Here is a 26,731-nt window from a genome sequence, read left to right as displayed (position 1 = left end):
AGCAGCGTCTGGCCTCGATGCTCTGCTCACTGCCGTGCTGTTCTCACTGTTCCAGCTCAACCTGGGTGCCCCTGGGAGACTACGTTGCCTCCAACACAGACGAGTGCACAGCCACCCTGATGTACGCTGTCAACCTGAAGCAGTCTGGCACCGTCTCCTTCGAGTACATCTACCCGGACAGCAGCATCGTCTTTGAGTTCTTTGTACGTCTCCTCGGGTTGCTGCTCCTTGTTGGAGTTCTCCGGGGCACGTGCCCGTATCAGAGTATCCAAGGGCTGGTCTGATGCACGCCCTGGGAGGGTCAGGAGGGATTGAACCTGGGGCCTAAACACGTGAGCCTCTGCTGGAGGGGTGAGCAAACTAAGCCGGCCCATGAGCCACACCACACAACTCCCAGAAGCCATGGCATGGCCCTGCTCCAGCTCCTATATGCTCCAATGGGAGCTGCAGGGGCAGTGCCTGCGGACAGGCCAGCATGCAGAGCCGCCTGGCTGCGCCTCCACGAAGGGGCTGGAGAAGGGACATGTCACTGCTTCTGGGAGCCACTTGAGGCAAGCACCACTTGGAGCCTGCACCCCTTGAGCCTCTCCCCACGCCCCAACGCCCTGCCCCAGCCCTGAACCCCCCCACCCTCCAAACCCTTCAATCTCAGCCCAGAGCACTCTCCTGCACCCCAGACTCCTCATCCCTAGCCCCACCCCAGAGCCCGCACCCCCAGCCAGAACCTGCACCCCTTCCTGGCCCCAGCCCTGATCCCCTTCCCACCCACCGAACCCCTCGGTCCCAGCCCAGAGCACCTTCCTGCACCCCAGACTCCTCATCCCTAGCCCCACCCCAGAGCCCGCACCCCCAACCAGAGCCCTCACACCCCTCCCCTGTGTCCCAACCCCAATTTTGTGAGCATTCACAGCCTGCCATACAATTTCTAGTCCCCGATGTGGCCCTCGGGCCAAAATATTTGCCCACCCCTGCTCTACTGCCTGAGCTACCCAACCCAGCTGTGTTAGCCATGGCTGGGGCAGGCTCCTGACCTCTCACCTGGCTCAGATGCCACTAGCGGGGGACAGTCCAGCTACTCACAGCCCCAAGAGGAAACATGCATTGAGGGGTCCCTGCCCATCCCTCTGGCTCGGCAGGAGGTGGTTCAAGGTTGCCCGCAGGATTCTCTTGGTGCCCAGCTCCAAGGAGCTGCTGGGAGTGCCACCTGCTTGCACTGTCCCGGAGGGCAGGATGGCCAACATGTGGCTGGCTGAGTTAATAAGCAAACACTCCAGATCCCAGCATGCAGTGCTCCATCTCAAGCTGCTGGGTGGAGCACTGCATGCTGGGACATGCTGGGTGGTCCCTACAGTTGATGTCCGTCCTTCGTGTGATTCTCTACGGCTTGTGCACGTTACCCATCTCACAGAGCCCAGTTTGAGGGCTTTGCCCTGTAGCAGCGGGCTGGGAAGGCAGTGGAAGGGTCCTTTCAAAAACAGTCAGTGGGGTGAGAAACTGCACTAAGAACCCAGCAGAGTGCCTCAGAGAACTGACCTGCTGAAACTGCATCCTCAGCCCGAGTTCCATGTGCCCTAGGTTCAGAACGATCAGTGCCAGCCGACTGTGGAGGAGTCCCGGTGGATGAGAACCACGGAGAAGGGATGGGAGTCCCACAGCGTAAGTAGGAGCCAACTGCAAGATCTTCCATCTCCCCAGCACAGCGTGGTGCGGCTGGGGGCATGGCTGTCAGGCTGTGGAGACCCACACCTGCACTCCCAGCCAGTGAGCTAACCCTTTGTCCCGGGGCTGCCGGAGGAGCAGCAAAGGTCCCTCCTCCGCATCCCTGGGGGTGATCAGTTAAAATCCAACCAATGGCTCCTGGGGTCACACACTCAGCACCCCAGAGTGACTGGTCACGTTAGAAAATCGTGGCCACAGGGGATATCCCCGGTGTCCCAGCCAGCACTCCCTCCATCAGCACAGCTGGTTCGAAGGCCCAGTATGACAAATGATCTGATGCTGAGTGCAGGGCTGCTAGACTCTGATTCTGTCCCTGCCCAAGGTGCTGTAAGTTGGGAGTGTCTGCGCTTGGTGGAGCTGCACCAGTCTGAAGCCAAGAGGATCAGAGCTGGGTCCCTGCTCTAACCACTGGGTATCATCCCATCCCTGTGTCAGCCAGCGCCTCTTTGGACCCTGCAAAGCAGCATCCCATTTCCTGCCAGGATTTGACCTACCCCCACGGGGTTCTGTTTAATCTCATAGGTGGAACTGAGTCGCGGTAACAACGTGCTGTACTGGAGAACCACGGCCTTCTCCGTGTGGTCCAAGGTCCCCAAGCCCGTGCTGGTGCGGAACATCGGCATCACAGGTACGCGGTCGCCTGCTGCACGATCGCACCGGCCACTCCCAGCCAGCGACAGTCCAAGCTGAATTTGTGTCCTTCCCTCCTGCCCTAGGAGTGGCCTACACTTCGGAATGCTTCCCCTGCAAAGCGGGCACCTACGCCGCCACCTCGGGATCTTCCTTCTGCCAGCTGTGCCCAGCCAACTCCTACTCCAGCAAGGGCGCTACCTTCTGCCAGCGGTGTGAGCCAGACACCTACTCAGGTAACGGGCTGTGTGTTCCCAGGCCTGTACCCCGACACGCAGCTGCTGCGTTAGGCACCCCAGGACCTTCTGACGTGACCTGGCCCGGCTGTGCTGGTCTCACTCCACTACAAACCTGCCCCGAGCAGCAGGGGCTGCTAGTGCAGCGCAACTCGTGGGGCTTGGCCTCCTCCCAGGAATTCAGGGAGTGGAATACGGCTCGCTGGGAGGGCCTGGCACAGGCCCGGCATTGCCATGGGTGTATCCCGGACTGTCTTTGTCACTTCCTGTTCCCTGCCCACCTGTGGGATTTCCTGGCTGCATCTGCCTCACCCTCGGCAGTGCCCACCAGGAGGCAGACCTAGACCCTGGACTCGACCCCGGGCATTGCCATCCCCTCCTCCCACCCCCTTACTGCTGTTGAAACTAAGAGTGAAGGTGGCTGCTTTGGTTTTCCTGCTTGTTCCCATGCCAGTGTCCCCAGAGATGACCACAGAGCCCTGCACAGAGAGATGGGACTGAACCTCTGTTGCCCTTCTCCCAAACTATGGGGCAAGGGTGAGATAAAGGGGGCCCAGGTCAAAACCAGAGGTGGGGGCAGGTCTGGTTTTACAAAAGAAAACTCTGCTCAGATGTTTAAAATCCCCCCAGCCCCCTTCTGTTTGCTTGGAACCAGTTTGTCCCTGCTGCCCCGGAGCCAGCAGGGGAGCCCCAGAGGTTCCAGTTTTTCAGGCCTGATATAAAGGGGAGCGATTTTGTTACAACATTCCTGCAGTGGAATGGTGCATTTACCAGAAACTTCCGACTCTGGAGAATGTGGCGCAGCAGGTCATTGGAAGGCCAGCTGACTTCTCTGAGGTGTCCCATCAAAATGAAAGCAGGCCCAGGAAAGCCCCACCTTCGGGAACCTGTCACAACAGTAATAATGTCCCCAGCTTTCATAGCACTTTACAGAGGAGGTCAGTCTCAGTATTCCCAGTTGGGGAAACTGAGGCACAGAAAAGGGGCGTGACCTGTCCAAGGTCATGCAGCAGTTCAGTGGCAGAGCCAAGAATAGAACCCCGGTGTCCTTGTTCAGTGCTCTGTCCGCTAGGCTGTAGGCTGGCCAGTGGGTGAACCAGTTGCTGGCTCTGTTTCAGACGTCTCATTTTACAGTACCCAGCAGGTCCCTCCTGCGGCGACTCGGGACTGTTACCCACTGGATCTACCCCGCCCAGCTGCTGGCCGTTGTTGTATGAGGCTCTGCCAGGAAGCCCATGCTCACTTTCACACTGCACCAATATTTGAAGAGGGAAGCACATGCTAGTTTCCACCCTAGATGTCTCTCCGCGATTGCTACAGGCTTTGCTGAGCCATTTGACTCTGGGTAGGGCATGGGCTGCCCCATGTTGGCACCCCATACCCCCAGTCAGCTCATTGAGTGCCTAGGGTAAAAGCCTGAAGCCCCTCTGGCAAACCTCCCACTGGCTTCCGGGAGTGGGGTGGGGCAAGGCAGCAGGATGGGCCATAAGGTGTTGATGGTCCCAGCGAGCCCCGTCATGTGCTGGCTAGTGTGAGAAACGGGCCACGGCACACACAGCGGGAGCTAATTGGAGCTGGAGTACCCAAAGCAGATCGATTGCCGGCCGCCCACTTTCTGGGAATGGTGCAGAGTGATGGAGCAGTGACGAGGGTCCATGCCCTACGGCAATGTATTGGACCGGCTGGGCTGGCCTGTAGGGAGGTGGGGCCAACACATCCCTAAGGGCTAAGTTATGACTCGCTCTGACTGTGGTTAATTCACCCTGACACCTCCAGAGCAGAGTCTGAAATGTGGTCCCTGGGAGCTGTCAGTGATGGAGCAAAGTCCAGGGAGGATGGTGCAGTGGTTAGAGTGCTGGCCTGGGACAGAGCTGGCTTCGGTTCCCACCCTGCCACAGACCCCTGTGTGGCCTTGGGAAAGTCACTTACTTCCCCCTGTCTGACGGGGATAGCGGCCCTGCCCTGCCTCACTGCGAGTGTGAGGAGAAACACATTAAAGGCTACTCCAGCAATAGGAGCTGGAAGACACCTGAGGTAGATAAACATACAGCACATAGTCAGTGCATCCTGCCGGTGACTCTTGAGGGGAATATGCACCATTAGACCCCGGATGGGTTAATCAGCGAGCAGCAGCTAGTCTGTGCACCATGGACAAGCCCTACATTACGTGAGGGACCCTGAACATGCTAACAGGAGGGCGTGAATGCTGAGGAAGAGCCAGAATCGTTCTCTCGCGGCACATGCTACTTGTGCTTCTGGGATTGAGTGGGCTGCGCTGCTCTCATTGCTTAGTTTTAACCACAATCTTTTTCTTTCTCAACAAAGACCAAGGCTCCAGTTCTTGCAAACCTCGTCCGCCCTGCACAGATAAGGATTATTTCTACACACACACGGCCTGTGATGCCAGTGGAGAGGTACGTGCCGGCCAGTCTGCATTATTGTCACAAGTTTCTATTGTTTAGCACGGCAGTCACACCGTGCTCCTCTGTTCATGTTCAAAGCATTGACCAGCATTAACTACTGAAAGGACACAGTTTACTTAAGTCATGCTCCTGTCTGCAAACCTTTACTTGCCTTTGTTACTCCCAACCCTGTAAGAGCTTACAGTGGGCGGAGAGCGCACCGTGTGTTTGCTTTGCGTCTGGCAGCGCTCTGTCTCGCACTGGTCTGACCATTTCCCTGCCCCGTTGGCGGAGAGCTGGGCAGCTTCCCCGGTTGGGTGTGTCTTTCACACCCACACCTGGGGAAAGCAGGCTGACTCCATGGGAGCAAACCCACCGCTGGCCCATTGGTGAGGGTTGTCTCTTTTTTTCATATGAAGGGCGCAGTGGGTCTGAACAACCGTGGCACTAAGTGTAGGCAGCGTACAGGGCCTCGCGACGCATGCTGAATGGTTCGGGGGTCTCCTGGTGTGCAGAACACAGCGAGGGCCACTGGAAGGCTCACTAAGTACTTAAAGGGGTACCACCCAATTCCTCTACGCTGCCGTTAGGGTTTGGCTACTCCCAGCAGTTGTCCTGCTTTAAATACAGAGGCATAGCGAAAGTGAGTCAGCCCATGGTGCGGCTGTCGGGGTAGGGGAGTGAGCTAGACTTGGGAAGGCACCTGTGTGAGTACCTGCATGCAGGCTAGAGCTCAGTATGATTGCGGCGAAGTGGTGCTGCCGGGAGCGGGACCCGCCGGCACACCCTGCTCCTGAGTACGGCCGGTGGGAAGTGAAGTCTCTTCTCCACTCATTTTCGTTTGTTCCCTGGAAACACACATTTGCAATCAAGGGGCCGGTGTGGGGCTTCATAACAACACAAACGTGAGCGATTGCCAGGAACCCAGCCTCTTCTCCACATGGCTCCGCTTCAGCCAAATGGCCTTATCGGTGGGGGAGCAGCCGTGACCCAGTTCTTCAGACTGTTCTAGTGCTGAGCTGTCCTGAGCCCTTTCCTCTGAACGCTCAGCCACTGCCCAGTGCTCTCAGGCTCTGAGCAACTCCCAGTCTTCCCACATGTCTCCCCGCATGCCCCTAGGGGGCAGGGCAAGGCTGTTCTCCCACAGCTGGGCCCCGAGGGCCGAAGTGACCTGTCACTCAGGAGTCTCTGGCAGAGCTTGGTAGTGATCCCATGTCTCTCGGGTGCTGGGCAGGTGCCCTCAGCACTGAGCCATCTCCTCAGGTCAGGGACAGGTCCAATGTAGCACTTCTCACCTCATCCCCTTGGGAGCATTCGTGTTAAAAACGGCACCAGATCCTCAGCCCCAAGGGAGTCTGGTGTTCCTGGCGGTGTGGCAGGGACTGGAGGAGACAGACTGGAATGTGCTGTGCTATGGGGATCCTGGGTTGGCAGAATAGTGTGTAGAGGAGAGATACCAGCATAAGCTAGAGCAGCCAAAGGGCTGCTCTGCCTCCATTGCCCCAGCAGCCCAGGACCAAGCTCCTTGGCTCTGTTTAAAGCCCCACCCCTTTACATCCCGATGCACAGTCCTGGGAGTGGGAACAGGGCTCTGGAAGTCTGCACTGGTGGCTCCTGGTCAGGGACGGCTCCAGGCCCCAGCACGCCAAGCGTGTGCTTGGGGCGGCATGCCGCGGGGGGTGCTCTGCCGGTCGCCGGGAGGGCAGCAGGTGGCTCCGGTGGACCTCCTGCAGGTGTGCTTGCGGAGGGTCTGCTGGTCCCGCGGCTTCGGTGGAGCATCGGCAGGCATGCCTGTGGGAGGTCCACCGGAGCCGCGGGACCAGCAGACCCTCCGCAGGCACATCTGCGGGAGGTCCACCGGAGCCGCGGGACTGGTAACCGGCAGAGCGCCCCCCGCGGCGTGCCGCCGTGCTTGGGGTGGCAAAATAGCTAGAGCCGCCTCTGCTCCTGGTCCCAGCTCTGCTCTGCCTTCCCATGTGGCCTTGGGAAAACCCTCAGCTGGGCGCAATGCGCTTCCCAGGCCCATGGTGAGGTTTGGTTAACAACTTTGCGTGAAGCTTGGAGATCCTCCAGTGAAAGGGGCGTAGAACTGCAAAGCCTTGGCACGACAGCAGCTGACTCTGCTGCCTGCTAGCCTGTGCGGAGGTGGTGGGGGCTTCCCTTCAGGATCAGGGTGGTTTCTGATTAAGAAGAAATCTCCACTCGCCTCCCCGAGGAGTGTGCTGGGCAGGGTGCAGAGTAGCAGTTGGGAGTGTGTACACGCTGACTCCCCATGGCTGCATCCCCACCCTGCCCACTCCCACGTGGGGCACATTCCCAGCCAGGGATCTCCTCTGGTGTCACCCACTGCAGAGCCGGCAGGGAGCCCCTGTGGGGCCTTATTCAGCCCAGCTGTGATGGCTGTTGTTGCACACTGCTGGGGGTGGGTTCCATGTACAACAGCGCCTCCTTGTGGAGGTGATTCCTCTTCTGTCTCCCCACCAAGCTCACACCAGCTGCCAAGTGTCCCTGCCAGGCCCAGGCTGGGCCATGCCCACTCTCACCTGCTTTCTGTGCTCTTCCAGACTCAGTTAATGTTTAAGTGGGCAGAACCAAAAACCTGCAGCGAGGATCTGCCTACAGCCATGCAACTGCCCCCCTCAGGGGTGAAAACCAAGTGCCCGCCCTGCAACCCTGGGTTCTTCAAAACCAACTCCAGCGCCTGTGAGCCCTGCCCATCCGGCTCGTACTCCAACGGCTCCGGTAATGCCACCCTGTCTATGTCGGCTGAGTTCGGCAGGGCTGGAGCTCGGCTCTCCCAGCAAGGCACGGCCTGGGTTTGCTCCCCGTTAGCCATGCTCCATGGGCCAGGGAGTCAGGGCAGGTTTGAGTTCTCGACCTGGGGCGAGTCACCAGCCCAGCCTTTCCCATGTTGCTAAATGGGAGGGTGGGCCTGGCTAGCTCCCTGCCAGGGCCCTGGGGTATGGAGAAGGGATCCCTGCGCTGAAAGGGGCAGAACCCCTGGCCGTCTCCTCAGCGTGTTGTCAGACAAGAAGGAGCATTTGGCTCTCCTGCCTTGCACAGGGCAGAGAACCAGGGACACCCCCATCTCACTCATAGCTTGTGGTTGAGCTAGAGGCTGGATTTGAGAGAGAGACACCCCATCCCGTCCTGGAGAATTCACCCCATCCCTTAACCATTCCACTGAGTAATTGCCCTCATTTAAAATCTGCCCCTTATCTCTGCCTGAGCTCCTCTAGCTTCAGCTTTCAGCCACTGGATCCTTGTTCCTTGGACTCCCCCTCTGACCATCCTCCTCTGCTCGTTCCATGTGTGCGTCCCACCATGTGTCCCCATGGATTGCACACACAGCTAGGGAGGCAGCGTGCCCGGAAAGCTGGCCCCCTCCACGGACTGGGAGTGAGACTGCTGGGACTGCACCTCCCTGCTCCTGCTGCATGGAATCCATGGCCAAAGCGCAGCACTCTCCACCCGCCTCCAAAGCTGAGCTACAGTAACATGGTTTCCCTCTGCTCCCAGGCTGTATCAGCTGCGCTGCTGGGACTGAGCCGGCGCTGGGCTTCGAGTACAAGTGGTGGAACACCCTGCCGGCTAACATGGAGACGACTGTCCTTAGCGGAATCAACTTTGAATATAAAGGGATGGCAGGTACCTGTGCAGGGGCGTTTACCAGCGTGCTTTCCACAGGGGGCTGGCCATGCTTCCCCTGATGCAGGAGACGCTGCAACTGCAGGGGCTCGGTTAGCTCTCAGGATGAAGATGGCCCTCGAGTGGGCAGCTCTGCACCCAGGCTTTTGTCCCGGTGGCACGGACGGCGGGTATAATAGGCCAGGGGAGGCTCTGCTGCTGCCACCAGACCCTTGGTTGCAGGGTTTTGGGGGGAAGTTTTGTTTTATTATGCCCCATGCATGTTCCCGGGCAGCCGAGGAGATGGTACAGGTCTGTCGCATCTTATGCTGGGGTAAAGCGCGTAAAGCGAAAATCGCGTATAGTCAAAATTACATTGAGTGTAATGGTTGGCGGAATCGCCCGCACTACAGGTGCAGTATTAAAATTGTTATTTTTGTCTCTTTTTTTTTGTTTTTGTTTTTTTGTTTTTGCTGAACATGTAAAGCTGAAATAGCACATGTTAAATGCGTGTAAGATGCGACAGACCTGTATGTGCTATTCAGCTTCCTGGGTTCATCAGTAATCTCCCTGGACTCCAGAGAGAATACTGGTGAACCCAAGAAGCTGAATAGCAAATACTGCCTCCTCAGCCATCCTGGAACCTGCATGGGGCATAGCAAAAGCTTCTTCCGGAGAAGACTCTGAGAGACGCTTTTTTCCGGGCAGCTTGGGGTCTGGGGAGGGGACGCGTGGCTGCAGCTGGCCCTGGACTCCTCCGGGCAGGTGTGGGAGGCTTGGGGCCTCAACCAGTTCGGGGCTCCTCTGGCCATGGGGGAGCGAGGGGTTCTCGGGGCTCCATCGGGGTAGGGGAGAGCGTCTCAGGGCTCCGACCGTGGGAGGGGGAGAGGAAGGAGCAGGCAGAAGGGGTGGAGCTGGGGCTAGCCTCCCCGAAGCGGATCTCCACCCACTGCCCATGTGTGTTGGGTTATGTCCGGAAAGGGGGTGCTTGTCCCTGCAATAGTTATCCTGATACCATCCCTCGCATGGTTCCCCCTGCCATCTGGCACTAGCCGTGCCAGTACAGGCTGTTTGGTGCCCCCACACCAGAGAGTGGCACTGCTGGGTGCTGGCAGCACTAAAGCAGTGCAACAAACCCGAAGCAGCAGCCAGGCAGTGGAGGGTGACTTGCCCATGCTCTGCCAGTACCCGATGTGGCTCCCACCAAAGCCACTGGCTAAAACCCATCAGGGGGCACAAAGGTGCCCGGGGGGGTGGAGCCGATGAGAATTCTCCCATCGCCCTCCCCACCGGGGGCAGCACTCCACCCCTCTGCCCAGGGGGAAGTGACCGCACAAGGAACCAGATGGGGTGTAACGCTTTCCACCTTGATCTGCCCCATAAATGCCCTCTGTCCCTGTGGCTGTGTCCTGGTGGTGGTTGTGCCCTGGAAGTCCTCAGAGGCTGTGACTGGTTCTGACTCTTGGCCTCTGCTGTTCCAGGGTGGGAGGTGGCTGGTGACTACATATATACAGCAGCAGGTGCCTCCGACAACGACTTCATGATCCTGACAATGGTCGTTCCTGGCTTCAGGTGAGAGCTGGGGTGACCTGCCTCTGACCTCGCTGCACCTGGGATTCCAGGCCCCAGAATGCCGCAGGGATCAGTGCTCCACAGGACAGATTTCAGCGGGTCACTGCCCTGCGGGCAGGTGGTACACCTCAGTGCACAGATGTGCTCGGTCAGAAGGGCTGCCCTCGCTCCCAGCATAGGAAGCTGGTGTTATTAATCGTGCTCATTCCAGCAGTGCCTGTGGGTTGGCCAGGACTAGGCCTTGTCATGCCAGGTGCTGTACAGACAGTCCCTAAGATCTCACAGTCTGACCAGACCAGACAGACCAGGGGGAGGGAGGGGAGAACTGGGCAGCCGGGTTGGTGCCAGAACTTTGTGGGAGGTGGGTTTAGTTAGGAGGGGATAAATGACAGGGCGAGGGATGTGGAAGGGAAGTGGAGACAGGCACAGGGGCGGCTCCAGGCCCCAGCACGCCAAGCGCGTGCTTGGGGCGGCATGCCGCGGGGGACAGTCTGCCAGTCGCCGGGAGGGCAGCAGGCAGGCAGCCTTCGGCGGCATGCCTGCGGAGGGTCCGCTAGTCCTGCGGCTCCGGTGGACCCTCGGGAGGGTCCACCAGAGCCGCGGGACCGGCGACCGGCAGAGCACCCTCCGCGGCATGCTGTCGTGCTTGGGGCAGTGAAATGTCTAGAGCCGCCCTTGGACAGGCAGCAGAGCTGGGGGGGGCAGGGGCAAGAGTGGAGTGAAGCTGAGGGAGGGGATTGACTATTCCTGCCCATCAGCCTAGGGCAGGGAAAGCCTAGTCAGAGCTGTAGGAAGGGCCCTGCTTTGGCCATGGCTCCAGCCCCCATCTGGCTGGCTCCGCCCAGCAGTTTTTCCCCAAGGCCACATGGTCAGGGGAGGGGTGGGTACACCCGGGTCCTGGAGCCCCATAGGCGGGGTGTCTCCCCTGCACAGTATGTGGCCCAGGAGGGTGCTGGGGAGGGGTAGGCCCATTTCCCCCCTCTCCATCCAGCAATCCCTGCTCTGGCTGCTCCTACGGGCTTGGTCTCAGACACACATACTGAGGCCCAGACTCTATCACCGGGGTAAATCTGGAGTGGAGCCACTGAGCGGGGTCACTGAACAGAACCTGCCTCCCAGCGCCGGTCACCCTGACCCGGCGGGTTAGCGCTGTACACCCAGGCGCTCACTCAGCCCTCGCCGGTGCCTGACGCAGCCTGGGATCCGTTCTGTGTTCGCAGGCCCCCGCAGGCCATGCTGGAGGACGTCGAGAACAAAGAGGTGGCAAGAATCACCTTTGTCTTTGAGACCGTCTGCAGCGTGAGCTGCGAGCTGTACTTCATGGTGGTAGGTTGGCTCAGCGGCTTCCTGTGCTGTTTCCATTCCCACAAATCAATGCTCTCTCTGCCGCCTGTGTGAGGGGCCTCCCCTGCCCCGTCACGCCCCCTACGAAGTGCTGTGGGTTCTCTTGGGGGCAGACATGCAGCGTTCAGGTCTCTGAGTCGAGTCCAGGCTGGTGAGCAGGGGCCAAAGGCCAGCTCAGGCTGCAGGCTGCCCAGCGGCTTCCTGGAGACACATTGGTTGGTCTCAGTTCAGCTGCTGGCGGGCAGAGATCCAGGTCAGAGAAACCACCAGTGCATCTGGCTCCTGCGCTGGCTGTCTCAGCAGAGAGGCCCAGGGCTGAGCTGGAGAGTGACCTCCCCTTTGACCCACGGTTGATGGGTTGTGGGAGAAGCTTGCCCAGTTGCTGCCCTTGCTGTACCCGCTCTGAGTTAGGGGCTGTCTGTCTCTAGCGCTGTCACTCAAGCACTTCACTGCAGCTCTGAATTCCATTAACCCTGAAAAGTCCTGTCCCCAAAGGGGCTGGAAAAATGACCCTTGGAGAGGGGCATCTCCTAGTACCCGCACCTCGCCCCACTGCGCACACCTCTCCACCCAGCACACTACTCTCCTTACCACCCTGGCATGCTGAGGCCTCCCTCCCAGCTGCTGCAACCCACTATTCCTGTGTCTGTGTCCTGCCCTCACTGCCATGTCCCCTGCTGCTCAATGGTCTGCTAGCCAGCACCATCCATCTGCATTGCCATGTGTGCCCGCTGAGCACCATCTCCCCTCCCGACCCAGTCCTGGGAGTGGCTGTCACGTCTTGGCAGAGAGGTTGGGTGAGATGAGCAGGGTCTGGGTATCAGGGACGAGGCTTCCCTTCCCTTCCGTGAAGGAAAAGGACGGGAGCTTCAGCTGTGGCTGGGAGGTTCTTCATCTCGAATGGATAAAAGTGAGAGATGGTTGAACTACTATGTGCAAATGGTTCACGCTGGCCGCGTGGTGTACATCCCTCCTGTTCTGATTGGTCTCCTGAGGTGCCTGGCATCACTTCTGCCCTGATTGGACAGCTGGAAGCTTTTCTAGAGCAAGCACTGACTCAGGAACATCTCGTGGGCAATTCACAAGTTGTGGCTGGGTCAGTGCCCAGTGGGCGTCCGACTGCGCCACCCAAACGTCCCGTGAGTCACAGCGCCTGAGTGACTCGCTCTGAATTCCAGCTGCAAAAGCTGAGCGCCCAAGTGGCTTTTGGAGATGGAACCTGACAGCAGATGTCTCTGAGGTGCTTTGAAAGCTGCAGCCCGGCTGGGCTGTGACCCAGGAGGATTTGCATCATGAGGGCCGGCAGCGGGAGGGAACTTGGGGCTCTGGGTAATAAAACCCTTCTGGGTAGAAGTGACCACTATGGTGCCCGCTGACCAGCCCCTTTTTTCTTCCCACCCCATGGCAGGGCGTGAACTCACGGACCAACACGCCCGTGGAGACCTGGAACGGCTCCAAAGAGAAACAGTCCTACACATACATCATCGAAAAGAACGCCACAATGAGCTTCACCTGGGCCTTCCAGCGGACAGCGTATCACGAGGCGGTAAGAGGGCCCGGTCCCAAAACTCCTTGCTCTCCTGTCCTGGAGACCATCTGTCCATGCTAGAAACTGGATTTCCTTGCAGTCAATTCCGGTTAGCAGTGTCCCTTCAGCAGAAGCTGGGCAGCTCTGGGCAGGCCTGGGGCTCGAGAGACCCAGCTTCAGTTCCTCCCTCTGTCCCAGTGAGACCTTGGGCAAGTCCCTTAGCATCTCTGCCTGAGCTCCCGTCTGTGCAGTGGTGATGGTAGCTCCACCCTCCCTCCCAGAGTCACCACATCAGTGCTGCGAGGGGCTCAGACACTGCAGGCTGGGGGCCAGGCCCCAAGGTAGGGAGCCGGGAAATGTCCCTTCATGTCCCAGGACAATCCCTGTGTTCCCGGCGCGCCTTGCGGCAGCGCTGCTGGTGCTGGGGGTTCACGGAAGCCCCTCTATTTCAGGGAAGAAAGTACACGAACGACGTCGCCAAGCTCTACTCGATCAACGTGACCAACGTGATGGATGGTGTGGCCTCTTATTGCCGGCTCTGCGCCCTGGAGTCCTCGGGCTCCTGCACCTCCTGCCCACCTGGGAATTACATCGACCGAGCCTCTGGTGCCTGCCACACGTGTGCACCCAGCACTTACCTGAAAGCCCACCAGCCCTATGGCAGTCAGGCCTGCATCCCCTGTGGCCCCGGCACAAAGAGCAACAAGGTGTTGTCCCCTCTTCCTCCCTCTTACCCATGGTGACGTGGGGCTGGTGCACCAGGTGCTGCACAAACACCCATGCTGAGTCAGCCCCGCCCTGAACAGGCTGATCCTGCAGACTGGTGTGTGTGTGAGCAGCCTTGTACGTCCAGTGACGTCATGTGGGCAGATAGACCGGCTTGCCTGGATCCGACTGCAGGATCCGGGCCTGATCCCTGGCATAGGTGCTGACTCCATGGGTGCTCTGGGGCTGGAGCACCCAGGGGAAAAATTGGTGCGTGCTCTGCACCCACTAGCAGCCAAGTTCCCTGCCCCGCCCCACAGCTCGCCTATGCCTCCTCCCCTGAGCGCACCGTGTCCCCGCTTCTCCTCCCAGCATTTGTCGCTGTGAAACAGCTGTTTTGTGGCATAACAAGCTCCAGAAGGGAGGGGGGAGGAGCAGGAATGCAGCATGCTCGGGGAGGAGGCAGGGATTTGGGGAAGGAGTCCAATAGGGGCAGGGAGGGGGCAGAGTTAGGGCGGGGACTTTGTGGATGGGGTTGGAATGGGGGCATGGCAGGGATGGAGTCGGGCAGGGCCGGCGCTGGGGGGGCGTCGAGCACCCACTGGCACCAGAAGTTGGCACCTATGGTCCTGGTAAGGGAGAGCTCCCCTATCTCTGTTCAAACTTGCAGTGACTGCACCTCCTGGCGGTGCATGTGTCGCAGACCTCCCCAGCCACGGGGTGAGGTCCTTGAACTAGTGCAAGTCTCTTTCCTGCTGGGCTGACGGGTTTGTAAAGTGTGATCCTGAGTTCGAGTTCCGCTGTCCTGTGCAGAATCCAGGTTGCCACGCAGTTGGCGGCCCACCCGTCAGTAGTGAACGGGCAGGGATGGGCCTGTAGTGAATGCAAAGGGGATTTTTTTCTGAGGCGGCTGGACATGTATGTTCCGTGGTACCAGAAGTGCTAAGGGAGTCTTCTGCCTGGGTCACCACGCAGGGTCTCCAAGGCCTGGCCTGCCCGTATCATTCCTGCTGACCATGCTCTAATTGTCCTGTACCTGGCCAGATTCTGCCGGGAGTTACACTGACAAATCCAGCAACTGTTGACTGGGCCTCCCGAGACTTATTTCCTTAAAATCTTTTTTCTCTCCTCTCCTCCCCCAGTTTTTCCTGCCTTGGGCTTAGATCCTGTAACATTGGGGTGGGGGTGGAATTCCAGGCTCAGAATGACACAAGTCGAGTGTGCACATCCCACATAAAACTTGCATTGCCACCGAACTGCATGGCACTTGGGGCAACACGGACTGCAGAAGGGTGGCCCAATGCTGAGTGTGCTACCCCAGACTGGGGGATCTTTGGGTCAGTCCCCTGCTCTGCTTAGGCTCCCTGGATGACCTTGGTCTCTGTTCCTCAGTCTGTGAAATGGGATAATGGCCCTGCCCTGAGAGTGAATACGATGCAGATTCTGATCTGCCACATAACACAGTGACGGGGGCCAGTTAAGTACCTTAAACAGATGGATAAATTACTTGAGAGGTCCCTGTAGAAATGCCCACGTCCTTCCGTGTGTCAGGGACGCTGCTGCCTTAAAACACAGCCCATCCAGAGGCCATTTTTTTTAGAGTGCCCCTGAGCCAGCAGCAGCAGCTGTTCAGCACACCCTAGAAGGGCTCGTACTGGCTAACTGGGACGTTCCTCCCCCCAGATCCATTCGCTGTGCTACAACGACTGCCGCTTCTCACTTGACAAGGACGGCAGGACCCTGGAGTACGACTTCTCAGCGCTGGCCAACAGCACGTCCTTCGCAGGCGGGCCAAGCTTCACCTCCAAGGGGCTGAAATATTTCCATCACTTCAGCATCAGCCTGTGTGGGAACCACGTGAGTGCACGGGGGCGTTCCTGTATCCTCTGCTGACCCCCGCAGACTAGGGCGGCTGAGGCTGGGATTTCAGCCAATGCTGGTGCTAAACCTGGCTGCTTTTTTCTGCTTGATATATTGGCACCACCTTGCCAGAGATTGGAAGGTCCCCTCGGTTCAAAATGCTCCTTCGAGTTGTAAATCCACAGTCCAGAGAATTGGAGCAGGAAAGAGGCAAAATGGAGATGTCTCAGGGGTCTTTTATATCCTCTGCCATGTGCATAGAAACTTGCTGTCCCAAACAAAGCCCACAACCATGGTGGGTGGAAAGTTACTGGCCCAAGATGGAGTCCAGGGGCACATGAGCATATCACATACCCTATCTCAGTGGTCCCCAACCTTTTTGGCTGGCTGGCACCAGCCAAAGGACCACAGCGGCGGCGGAGCATCCGCCGAAATGCCGCAGCAGCGACGCCTCTCGCTGACGCCACTTGCCGTCGACAAGCAACGTCATCGAGAGGCGTCCCCGCCGAAATTCGGGGGCGACGCCTCTCGATTACATCACTTGTCAGCGACAAGTGTCGTCATCGAGAGGCGTCCCCGCTGCGGCATTTCGGCAGGTGCTCTCCCGGGGGCCAGGACACGGGCGCATTAAGATGCCCTCGCGGGCGCCATGGCACCCGCAGGCACTGCGTTGGGGACCACTGCCCTACGTGGTTTGCTGAGTCACAGGGCATGGCCATTGGCTCCTCACTGTCTGAGGCATCCCCAGGAAGAGATATCTGGGCGGGATGGGTTTCTTCTATGGCCCATTGTGAGAGTGGAGTGTCCTTAATGGGCCAGCAACACAAGCTGTCTAGTCCTGTGTAATGTTGCTGCCTTTGGTGGGACACAACTGAGAGTATCAGTTCATGACAAATTGCTTAGAGCAGGGCAGTCACAGCCCCAGGCTGGTGGTTCTCCACCTCTAAGGCAAACCAAACCAGCCAAACAGAGAGGACTTCGGTCTCACCCCACTGGTTAACCATAAGTCATACAAGCAATTCCCTTAGACACTCCAGTTTCTAACTTTTTTTCTTTTACTGGGGCATTGGTTTTCATAACCATTCATCCCTATAACGAGTGGCACTGGTGGTGATACTGGGAAAAAGACGGTTACTCACCGTTGTAACTGTTGTTCTTCGAGATGTGTTGCTCATATCCATTCCATGTAGGTGTGCGCGCACCGCGTGCACATTCGTCGGAGACTTTTACCCTAGCAACTCAGTGGGTCGGCTGGGCGCCCCCTGGAGTGGCACCACTATGGCCACGGATATATACCCCAGCCGACCCACCCACTCCTCAGTTCCTTCTTACCGCCCGTGTCGGTCGTTGGAACTGTGGAGTGCAGCGTAGCTGACCTCCACCTCCCTAGCATTCTCTTATAGTTCTTATTCTTATTGTGTATAAAGTTCTCAAATTTATTAAATTAGATAAGGTAGTTAGCTTTTAGTTGTTTAGTTACAGTTTAGTGAGTTAGTCGGGTTCTGGGTTTAGGCCCTCCCCGCACAGGGGCCAGAGCTCATGCCCGGCTCCCCGGGATTCAAGCCGTGCTTGGCTTGCCATCGCCCGATGCCGACAGGGGATCCACATTCCTCCTGCTTGAAGTGCCTCGGGGAGTCGCACTTAACGACTAAGTGCTCGATTTGTAAGTTGTTCAAGCCTCGTACAAAGAAAGAAAGGGACATTAGACTTAAACAACTCCTCATGGAGGCGGCTCTAACCCCTCCGTCCTCGGCACCGAGCGCTCCCCCTTCGGAACCGAAGAGCGCCTCTTCGGCACCGGGCCGCACCGGTGCGTCAACTACTCCTCGGCACTGGACGCCTGCTTCCAAGTCAGGCCACAGCCGCTCGCTCTCGCCTCAAGCGAGAAAGTCTAAGACCCCTGCCGACCCGGCACCGCCCGTGGTGCGGCACGAGGGCACGGCTCCACCGCACCGGCCGGTGCCTGCAGCCACGGCAGTGTCTGCTGAGCCGTTGCCGTCGACTCCGGTCCTCCAAGGGCCGTCGAGTCCGGCACCTATCTCCCCGGCACCTGCCACGGTGGAGTTGATCGTCCCATCCACGCCAGAGGTCTGTGAAGTGGCGAGGGACTTAATCGCGATCTCGGATGCGGCACCGCCGCCACCCCCGGCACCGCCGGTACGGGTAATCCGATCGATTGGGAAGCCGGCCCTGATCCATCCACCTTCAGTCAGTGCCCCAGACCGGCACCGCTCCCGATCACGGTCTCGTCGGTGTTCCAGATCTCGACACCGTTCGCGTTCATCCCGCCGTTCGCAGTCCCGGCACCGCTCCTTGGCAAGACGCCGGTCGGACTCGCGGCACTGTTCTCGGTCGCTGTCGTATTACTCTCGGCACCATTCGAGGTCCCGGCACCGATACCAGCACCGCTCCACTCGGAGCCGCTCTCGATGCCGAAGCTCTTGGTCGCGGTCGACCTCCCGGCACCGTCCCGGTCGCAGGTCCCGGACCCATTCGCGGCACTGGAGTACCTCACGGCACCGCTCCCCGGTGCGGAAGAGCACCAGGTCGGTGGGAACGTCTGCCCACGGCCTATCTGCTCCACCATGGCCTTCTCGGCACCCCTCGGCTTTGTCCCGGGCGGGTAGCCTCTACTCCCAAGACCGGGAAGCAGATGTGCCAGAGGGTTTATTCCAGGACTCCCACTCTGAATCACAAGGAGTTCAGCAGTGGCCCTTTTGGACACCTTGGGTTTATCACCGGCCCAAGGTGCTCCCATAGTTCCATCACAGATGGTCCCTACCGAACGTCGGGCCCCAGAGGCAACAGTGAGTCGCCCTCCGCCAGCTGGTACGGATGCTCAGCCGCCTCCTACCACCACCTCACCTGAACATCTGGAGCAGGAGCCCCAACAGGAGGAGCTCATCCAGGATGTCCTCCGACCCGGTGGTTCATCTTCTTCCTCACCGGATGAGGCGGTGGCGGGTGCGTCATCCATGAGCCCACCCCCAGTGGACCTTGCTGCGCATCAAGACCTCCTCAGACGAGTGGCACTCAACATTAATCTCCAGGTAGAGGAGGTCGCAGAGGTCGAGGACCCGGCTCTGCCCTTTATCAAGACCATCCAGGCAAAGACGGATACGTTGGGGCAAACGCCAGCTTCTATTCTGCCGACGGCGAAGGGAGTCGAGCGGAAATACATGGTGCCATCCCACGGGTATGAGTACCTTTATATGCATCCGCCTCCTTCTTCGCTGGTAGTTCAGTTGGTTAACGACAGGGAGCGTCATGGTCAGCCGGCCCCCGCCCCAAAATCTAAAGAGGCCAGACGTATGGACCTCCTGGGCCGAAAGGTCTACTCGGCGGGCGCGCTCCAGCTGCGCGTAGCGAATCAGCATGCCCTGCTGAGTCGCTACGACTTCAACACCTGGGCGGAAATGGACAAGTTTCAGGACTTGCTTCCCCAGGATTCCCGCCAGGAGTATAAAGCCTTCCTGACAGAAGGTAAAAAGGTGGCAAGGACCTCCTTGCAGGCCTCCCTTGACGCGGCGGATTCCACGGCCAGGACTATAGCGACCGGCGTCACCATGCGGCGCATCGCCTGGCTTCAGGCCTCCACCCTTCTGCCCGAGCTTCAATACACTTTGCAGGACTTGCCCTTCGAGGGGAATGCCTTGTTCTCGGAGAAGACTGGCTCTAGACTCCAGAACTTAAAGGATAACAGAGTCACTATGCGCAACCTGGGTATGCACACTCCCATAGCCCAGCGACGCACCTACCGCCCTCAACATTTCTGTCCGTACTTTGTGCCCCGCTGGGGTCAGGATTTTAATAGACACCGAGGGCGCGGAGGCCGTAGGCGATATTCAGGCCCTCAGTCCGGCCAGAATCGCGGCTCCTCTAAGCCGCAGTCGGACCCGAAGTCGTCCTTTTGAAGGCGCGCCCGGGGGCAGCGTACCTTTTCCTGTCTCAGATCCTTCCCCCCCCATTCTCCAACCGCCTCTCTCATTTTTTCCCGGCATGGTCCCTCTTGACCTCAGATGTCTGGGTTCTACGCACTGTGAAGCATGGATACCACCTCCAGTTTGCTTCAACCCCGCCTTTCCGCCCTCCCTCCCAGTCCCTCTTCAGGGACCCCTCTCACGAGCACCTCCTCTTACAGGAGGTCCGAACGCTCCTCAATATCGGAGCGATAGAGGAGGTTACACGGAACGACTGGGGCAAAGGCTTTTACTCCCGCTACTTTCTGATTCCAAAGTCAAAAAGGGGGTCTCAGGCCGATCCTCGACCTACGCGGCCTCAACAAATTTCTAGTAAAGTTAAAGTTCCGCATGGTCTCCCTAGGGACCATTATCCCTTCCTTGGATCCCGGGGACTGGTATGCTGCCCTCGACATGAAAGACGCTTACTTTCATATAGCCATCTTTCCTCCTCACAGACGATACCTCCGCTTCGTGGCGGGCCATCGCCATTTCCAGTTTGCGGTCCTTCCCTTTGGCCTCTCCACAGCACCTCGAGTATTCACGAAGTGCATGGCGGTGGTGGCCGCCCACCTCCGTCGCCAAGGGCTCCACGTGTTCCCCTACCTGGACGATTGGCTCCTCAAGGGGGCCTCTCGGGAACAGATCGCGGAGCATGTGCGAGTGGCATCGGACCTGTTCACGAGCCTCGGCCTGCTGCTCAATACGGACAAATCCACCCTGGTTCCTACACAGAGGCTGGACTTCATAGGAGCGACCTTGGACTCCACTCTGGCCAAGGTCTGTCTCCCTCAGCCAAGGTTCCTGGCGTTGACATCCGTTGTCCGCAGCCTTCAGGCCTTCCCTATGACCTCGGTCCGCACCTGCCTCACTCTGCTAGGACACATGGCGGCGTGTACGTTCGTCACCAAGTACGCCAGGCTTCGGCTCCGCCCGTTTCAAACGTGGTTACATTCGGTGTACCGTCCGGCCAGAGACTCGATGGACACCCTGGTCACCGTTCCATTGAGTGCGCTTCGTTCCCTCGACTGGTGGCTGAACCCCTCCATGGTCTGTGCGGGGCTGCCCTTTCACCCGCCCCAACTGACGCTGTCCTTGACGATGGACGCGTCTTCTCTCGGCTGGGGGGCCCACCTCGGCTATCTGCGCACCCAGGGCCTGTGGTCACCAGAGGAGCTCTCCCTCCACATAAACGTGCCGGAGCTCAGAGCGGTTCGCCTAGCCTGCCAGGCGTTCCGCAGGCCTCTGTCCGGCCGTTGTGTCTCCGTCCTTACGGACAACACAACAGCCATGTACTACATAAACAATCAGGGCGGGACTCGCTCCTCCCCTCTTTGCACAGAGGCCATCCAGTTGTGAGAATTTTGCATGACTCATACGATCGACCTGGTGGCATCCTTTCTCCCGGGAGTTCGGAACACTCTCGCGGATCGGTTGAGCAGGTCCTTCCTGTGCCACGAGTGGTCCATAAGATCGGACATTATCCACTCCATCTTCCGCAGGTGGGGCTTTCCCCGGCTGGACCTCTTTGCGACTCGTGTGAACAGGAAGTGCCAAGCATTCTGCTTGTTCCGGGGTCGATCTCGGACACGTTCCTCATCCAGTGGACGCACCACCTGCTTTACGCGTTCCCCCCTTTCCCTCTGGTCCACAGGGTTTTGTTGAAGCTCCAGCAGGACAGGGCTCATCTGATCCTGATTGCCCCAGCATGGCCCAGGCAACCGTGGTACTCCACGTTGCTCAACCTCTCGGTATCCCCGCCGATCACCCTCCCCCTATGCCCGGACCTTATAACACAGGAGCACGGAACTCTTCGCCACCCGGACCTCCCGGCTCTCCACCTCACGGCGTGGCTGCTGCGTGGCTAGACGCCTCTGAACTACGCTGCTCCACCCCTGTGCAGCACGTCTTGCTCAGCAGCAGGAAACCTTCCACTCGGTCCACGTACTTGGGCAAGTGGAAGCGCTTCTCGTTATGGTGTGAGTCACGAACTTTGGTACCCACTGAAGTTCCCGTTCCAGTCATTTTGGACTACCTGTGGTACCTTAAGCAACAAGGCCTTGCTATTTCTTCCCTGAAAGTGCACTTAGCGGCCATATCTGCCTTCCACCCTGGCGAACGTGGACACTCGGTGTTCTCTCACCCGGTGGTCATTAGATTCCGCAGGGGGCTGGAACGCCTCTACCCTCAGGTCCGTCGCCCCGCCCCGACCTGGGACCTCAATCTGGTACTTAACAGGCTCGTGGGCCCGCCCTTTGAGCCACTGGCAACCTGTTCTCTTCTCTACCTTTCGTGGAAGACGGTTTTTCTGGTTGCCATTACTTCGGCCCGCAGGGTCTCTGAGCTACGGGCCCTGACTGTAGACCCTCCTTACACGGTCTTTCATAAAGACAAAGTACAGCTAAGGACGCATCCCGCGTTTCTGCCTAAGGTGGTTTCGGCCTTTCATACCAATCAGGACATCTTCCTCCCGGTCTTCTGCTCAAAGCCTCACTCATCTCCCCGGGACCAACGCTTACACTCCCTAGATGTCCACAGGGCACTTGCCTTCTACATCGATCGCACAAGGCCCTTTCGTAAGTCCCCTCAGCTTTTTGTGGCAGTAGCGGATCGTATGAAAGGTCTCCCTATCTCCACTCAGAGGATTTCCTCGTGGCTGACGACATGCATCCGCACGTGCTATGACTTGGCCCATGTTCCGGCGGGCCACCTCACTGCCCATTCCACGAGAGCTCAGGCTTCCTCGGCCGCCTTCGTGGCGCACGTGCCGATCCAGGAGATCTGCAGAGCAGCAACCTGGTCCTTGGTACACGTTTACCTCGCACTACGCTTTGGTGCAGCAGTCTAGAGACGATGCCGCCTTCGGCTCGGCAGTTTTACACTCGGCCACGTCTCACTCCAACCCCACCGCCTAGGTAAGGCTTGGGAATCACCTACATGGAATGGATATGAGCAAGCACTCGAAGAAGAAAAGACGGTTACTTACCGTTGTAACTGTTGTTCTTCGAGATGTGTTGCTCATATCCATTCCACACCCACCCTCCTTCCCCACTGTCGGAGTAGCCGGCAAGAAGGAACTGAGGAGTGGGTGGGTCGGCTGGGGTATATATCCGCGGCCATAGTGGCGCCACTCCAGGGGGTGCCCAGCCGACCCACTGAGTTGCTAGGGTAAAAGTCTCCGACGAACGTGCACGCGGCACGCGCACACCTACATGGAATGGATATGAGCAACACATCTCGAAGAACAACAGTTACAACGGTGAGTAACCGTCTTTTTCCCAGTATCACCACCAGTGCCACTCGTTATAGGGACGAATGGTTATGAAAACCAATGCCCCAGTAAAAGAAAAAAAGTTCTCCCGATCCCACAAATGACGCTGTTGCCAATCCTTTAGAATCTAAAGACTTTATTTTTATGAATAAACAATATAGATGAGAGCTGAAACTGGTTAAATGGAATCAATTAAATACAGTAATGGAAAGTTTTTGGTTCAGGCTTGTAGCAGTGATGGAATAAACTGCAGGCTCAAATCAAGTCTCTGGAGTACAGCCACAGCTGGGATAGATCATTCAGTCCTTTGTTCAGAGCTTCAGTTTGTAGCAAGGTTCCTCCAGAAGTAAGGAGCAGGATTGAAGACAAAATGGAGATGATGATGATGATGCCTTTTATAATCCTTTTGCCATGTGGCTTGTGCTTTCTTTGTTCCAGCCACAAGCTACCCAGCACATGACCTGGAAAAACCTTAGAGTTCTGTCCATAGGCATGTCCCTGCATGCCTTGCTGAGTCACAAGATGGATCTGCCTTCTCTCAGGGCTTGGCTACACTGGCGCTTTACAGCGCTGCAACTTTCTGGCTTAGGGGTGTGAAAAAACACCCCCCTGAGCGCAGCAAGTTTCAGCGCTGTAAAGCGCCAGTGTAAACAGTGCCCCAGCGCTGGGAGTGCGGCTCCCAGCGCTGCAAGCTAATCCCCTCGGGGAGGTGGAGTACGTGCAGTGCTGGGAGAGCTCTCACGCGACCACACTCGCACTTCAAAGCGCTGCCGCGGGAGCGCTCCTGCTGCAGCGCTTTGGAGTTTCAAGTGTAGCCAAGCCCTCAGTGGGTCAGTTGGATAGCTGATAGTCTTTAATGGGCTAGGCAGTGCTGATGCCAAATTGTCTGGGATGTCACCCAGAAGCACAGCACTAGTTTGAAATACAGACAGTATAGAGCCAATACTTATAACTTTAAATACAAAAATGATCCATGCATACAGATAGCATAATCATAACTAGCAAACCATAACCTTGTCATAGACATCTTACTTGACCTCCTTTATACAAGATTTGGTGCCAGTTTATGACCTTGGTTGCAACAATGATCTATACGGTCACAGTTTATGTCAATAACGTTACACCCTGATGGAAATCTATCTGGGGAGTGTCACCCAGGAATACAACACGTTTAAGATACTAGTCCATGGTCAATATTCATAACTTAAGATACAAAGATGATACACAGATTTACAATATATCCAGTATGATTATCCTGATTAACTGTTCCATTGACACCTTACATGTGCACTTCAGATAAAATTTGTTGCAATTGTATAATATTGGTAGCAATACAGATACAAATGGTCATTTTTCAGTCATACAGCATCACACACACCAGTCATGATTTTATAGACCTAAGTGGAGCACAGGATCAGGTCCAAGAGGTGAATATAACTGGACCGCTTGGTAATAGTGACCATAATATAATTAAATTTAACATCCCTGTGGTGGGAAAACACCACAGCAGCCAAACACTGTAGCATTTAATTTCAGAAAGGAGAACTACACAAAATTGAGGAGGTTAGTTAAACAGAAATTGAAGGGTACGGTTCCAAAAGTGAAATCCCTGCAAGCTGCGTGGAAACTTTTTAAAGAAACCATAATAGAGGCTCAACTTAAATGTACTCCCCAAATTAAAAAACATAGTAAGAGAACCAAAAAAGTGCAACTGTGTCTAAACAACAAAGTTTAAGAAGCAATGAGAGGCAAAAAGCATCCTTTAAAAAGTGGACATTAAATCCTAGTGAGGAAAATAGAAAGGAGCATAAACTCTGGCAAATGAAGTGTAAAAATACAATTAGGAAAGCCAAAAAAGAATTTGAACAACAGCTAGCCAAAGACTCAAAAAGTAATAGCAAAAAAATGTTTAAGTACAGTACATCAGAAGCTGGGAGCCTGCTAAACAACCAGTGGGGCCACTGGACGATCGAGCTCCTAAAGGAGCACTCAAGGACGACGTGGTCATTGCGAAGAAACTAAATGAATTCTTTGCATTGGTCTTCACGGCTGAGGATGTGAGGGAGATTCCCAAACCTGAGCCATTCTTTTTAGGTGACAGATCTGAGGAACTGTCCCAAATTGAGATGTCATTAGAGGCGGTTTGGAAGAAATTGATAAATTAAACAGCAATAAGTCACCAGGACCAACCAGATGGTTTTCACCCAAGAGTTCTGAAGGAACTCCAATGTGAAATTGCAGGACTACTAACTGTAATCTGTAACCTATCATTTAAATCAGCTTCTGTACCAAATGACTGGAGGATAGCTAATGTGATGCCAATTTTTAAAAAGGGCTCCAGAGGTGACCCCGGAAATTACAGGCCGGTAAGGCTGACGTCAGTACCGGGCAAACTGGTTGAAACTATAGTAAAGAACAGAATTGTCAGACACATAGATGAACATAATTAGTTGGGGAAGAGTCAACATGTTTTTTGTAAAGTGAAATCATGCCTCACCAATCTACTAAAATTCTTTGAGGGGGGTCAAGAAGCATGTGGATAATGGGAATCCAGTGGATATAGCGTACTTAGATTTTCAGAAAGCCTTTGACAAGGTCCCTCACCAAAGGCTCTTAAGCAAAGTCAGCTGTCATGGGTGAATTGGTAACTTGTTAAAAGATAGGAGACAAATTATCAGTTTTCAGAATGGAGAGAGGAAAATAGTGGTGTCCCCCAGAGGTCTATACTGGGATCAGTCCTGTTCAACATATTCATAAATGATCTGGAAAAAGGGATAAACAGTGAGGTAGCAAAATTTGCAGATGATACAAAAGTACTCAATGTAGTTAAGTCCCAGGCAGACTGCGAAGAGCTACAAAAGGATCTCTCAAAACTGGGTGACGGGGCAACAAAATGGCAGATGAAATTCAGTGTTAATAAATGCAAAGAAATGCACATTAAAAAACATAATCCCAATTATACATATATAATAATGGGGTCTAAATTAGCTGTTACCACTCAAGAAAGAGACCTTGGAGTCATTGTGGGTAGTTCTCTGAAAACATCCACTCAATGTGCAGCAGCAGTCAAAAAAGCAAACAGAATGCTGGGAATCATTAAGAAAGGGATAGATAATAAGACAGAAAATATCATATTGCCTCTATATATAAATCCATGGTACACCCACATCTTGAATACTGCTTACAGATGTGGTCGCCCCATCTCAAAAAAGATATATTGGAATTGGAAACGTTTCAGAAAAGGGCAACAAAATGATTAGGGGTATGGAACAGCTGCCATATGAGGAGAGATTAATAAGACTGGGACTTTTCAGCTTGGAAAAGAAACGACTAAGAGGGGACACGATAGGTGTCTATAAAATCATGACTGGTGTGGAGAAAGTACATAAGGAAGTGTTATTTACTCCTCATAACACAAGAACTAGGGGTCACCAAATGAAATGAAGCAGCAGCAGGTTTAAAATAAACAAAAGGAAATATTTCTTCACACAACACACAGTCAACATGTGGAACTCCTTGCCAGAGGATGTTGTGAAGGCCAAGACTATAACAGGGTTCAAAAAAGAACTAGATAAATCCATGGAGAGTAGGTGGTGATGACCTGTTCTGTTCATTCCCTCTGGAGCACCTGGCATGGGCCTCTGTCGGAAGACAGGATACTGGGCTAGATGGACCTTTGGTCTGACCCAGTACAGCCGTTCTTGTGTTCTTAGACCGCTATCATTTTCCCTTCTTAGTCATCTGTTTTCCAAGCTGAAAAGTCCCAGTGTTTTTAATCTTCATATGGAAGCCATTCCATACCCCTAATCATTTTTGTTGCCCTTCTCTGTACCTTTTCCAGTTCTAAAATATCTTCTTTTGAGATGGGGTGACCAGAA

At 56.1% G+C, this 26,731-nt stretch overlaps 1 protein-coding gene across 1 annotated transcript in view; it reads left to right on the top strand.

Moving 5' to 3' along the window:
- The window catches only part of ELAPOR1 (endosome-lysosome associated apoptosis and autophagy regulator 1), a 93,627-nt gene that overhangs the window by 35,362 nt on the left and 31,534 nt on the right, over positions 1-26,731 (top strand). The window contains exons 4-15 of the mRNA XM_045016835.1: positions 56-203; positions 1,576-1,656; positions 2,242-2,347; positions 2,436-2,585; positions 4,911-4,999; positions 7,552-7,729; positions 8,507-8,635; positions 10,096-10,186; positions 11,407-11,512; positions 12,939-13,076; positions 13,511-13,765; positions 15,447-15,620. Coding sequence (XP_044872770.1) covers positions 56-203; positions 1,576-1,656; positions 2,242-2,347; positions 2,436-2,585; positions 4,911-4,999; positions 7,552-7,729; positions 8,507-8,635; positions 10,096-10,186; positions 11,407-11,512; positions 12,939-13,076; positions 13,511-13,765; positions 15,447-15,620 — 1,645 coding nt within the window. The remainder of the gene's footprint in view (positions 1-55; positions 204-1,575; positions 1,657-2,241; positions 2,348-2,435; positions 2,586-4,910; positions 5,000-7,551; positions 7,730-8,506; positions 8,636-10,095; positions 10,187-11,406; positions 11,513-12,938; positions 13,077-13,510; positions 13,766-15,446; positions 15,621-26,731) is intronic.

This window comes from Mauremys mutica, chromosome 4, assembly GCF_020497125.1.
Source record: "Mauremys mutica isolate MM-2020 ecotype Southern chromosome 4, ASM2049712v1, whole genome shotgun sequence".
NCBI lineage: Eukaryota > Metazoa > Chordata > Testudines > Geoemydidae > Mauremys > Mauremys mutica.
Note: the sequence above shows the minus strand (reverse complement) of the source record. Positions and strands in the feature narration are given on the sequence as shown.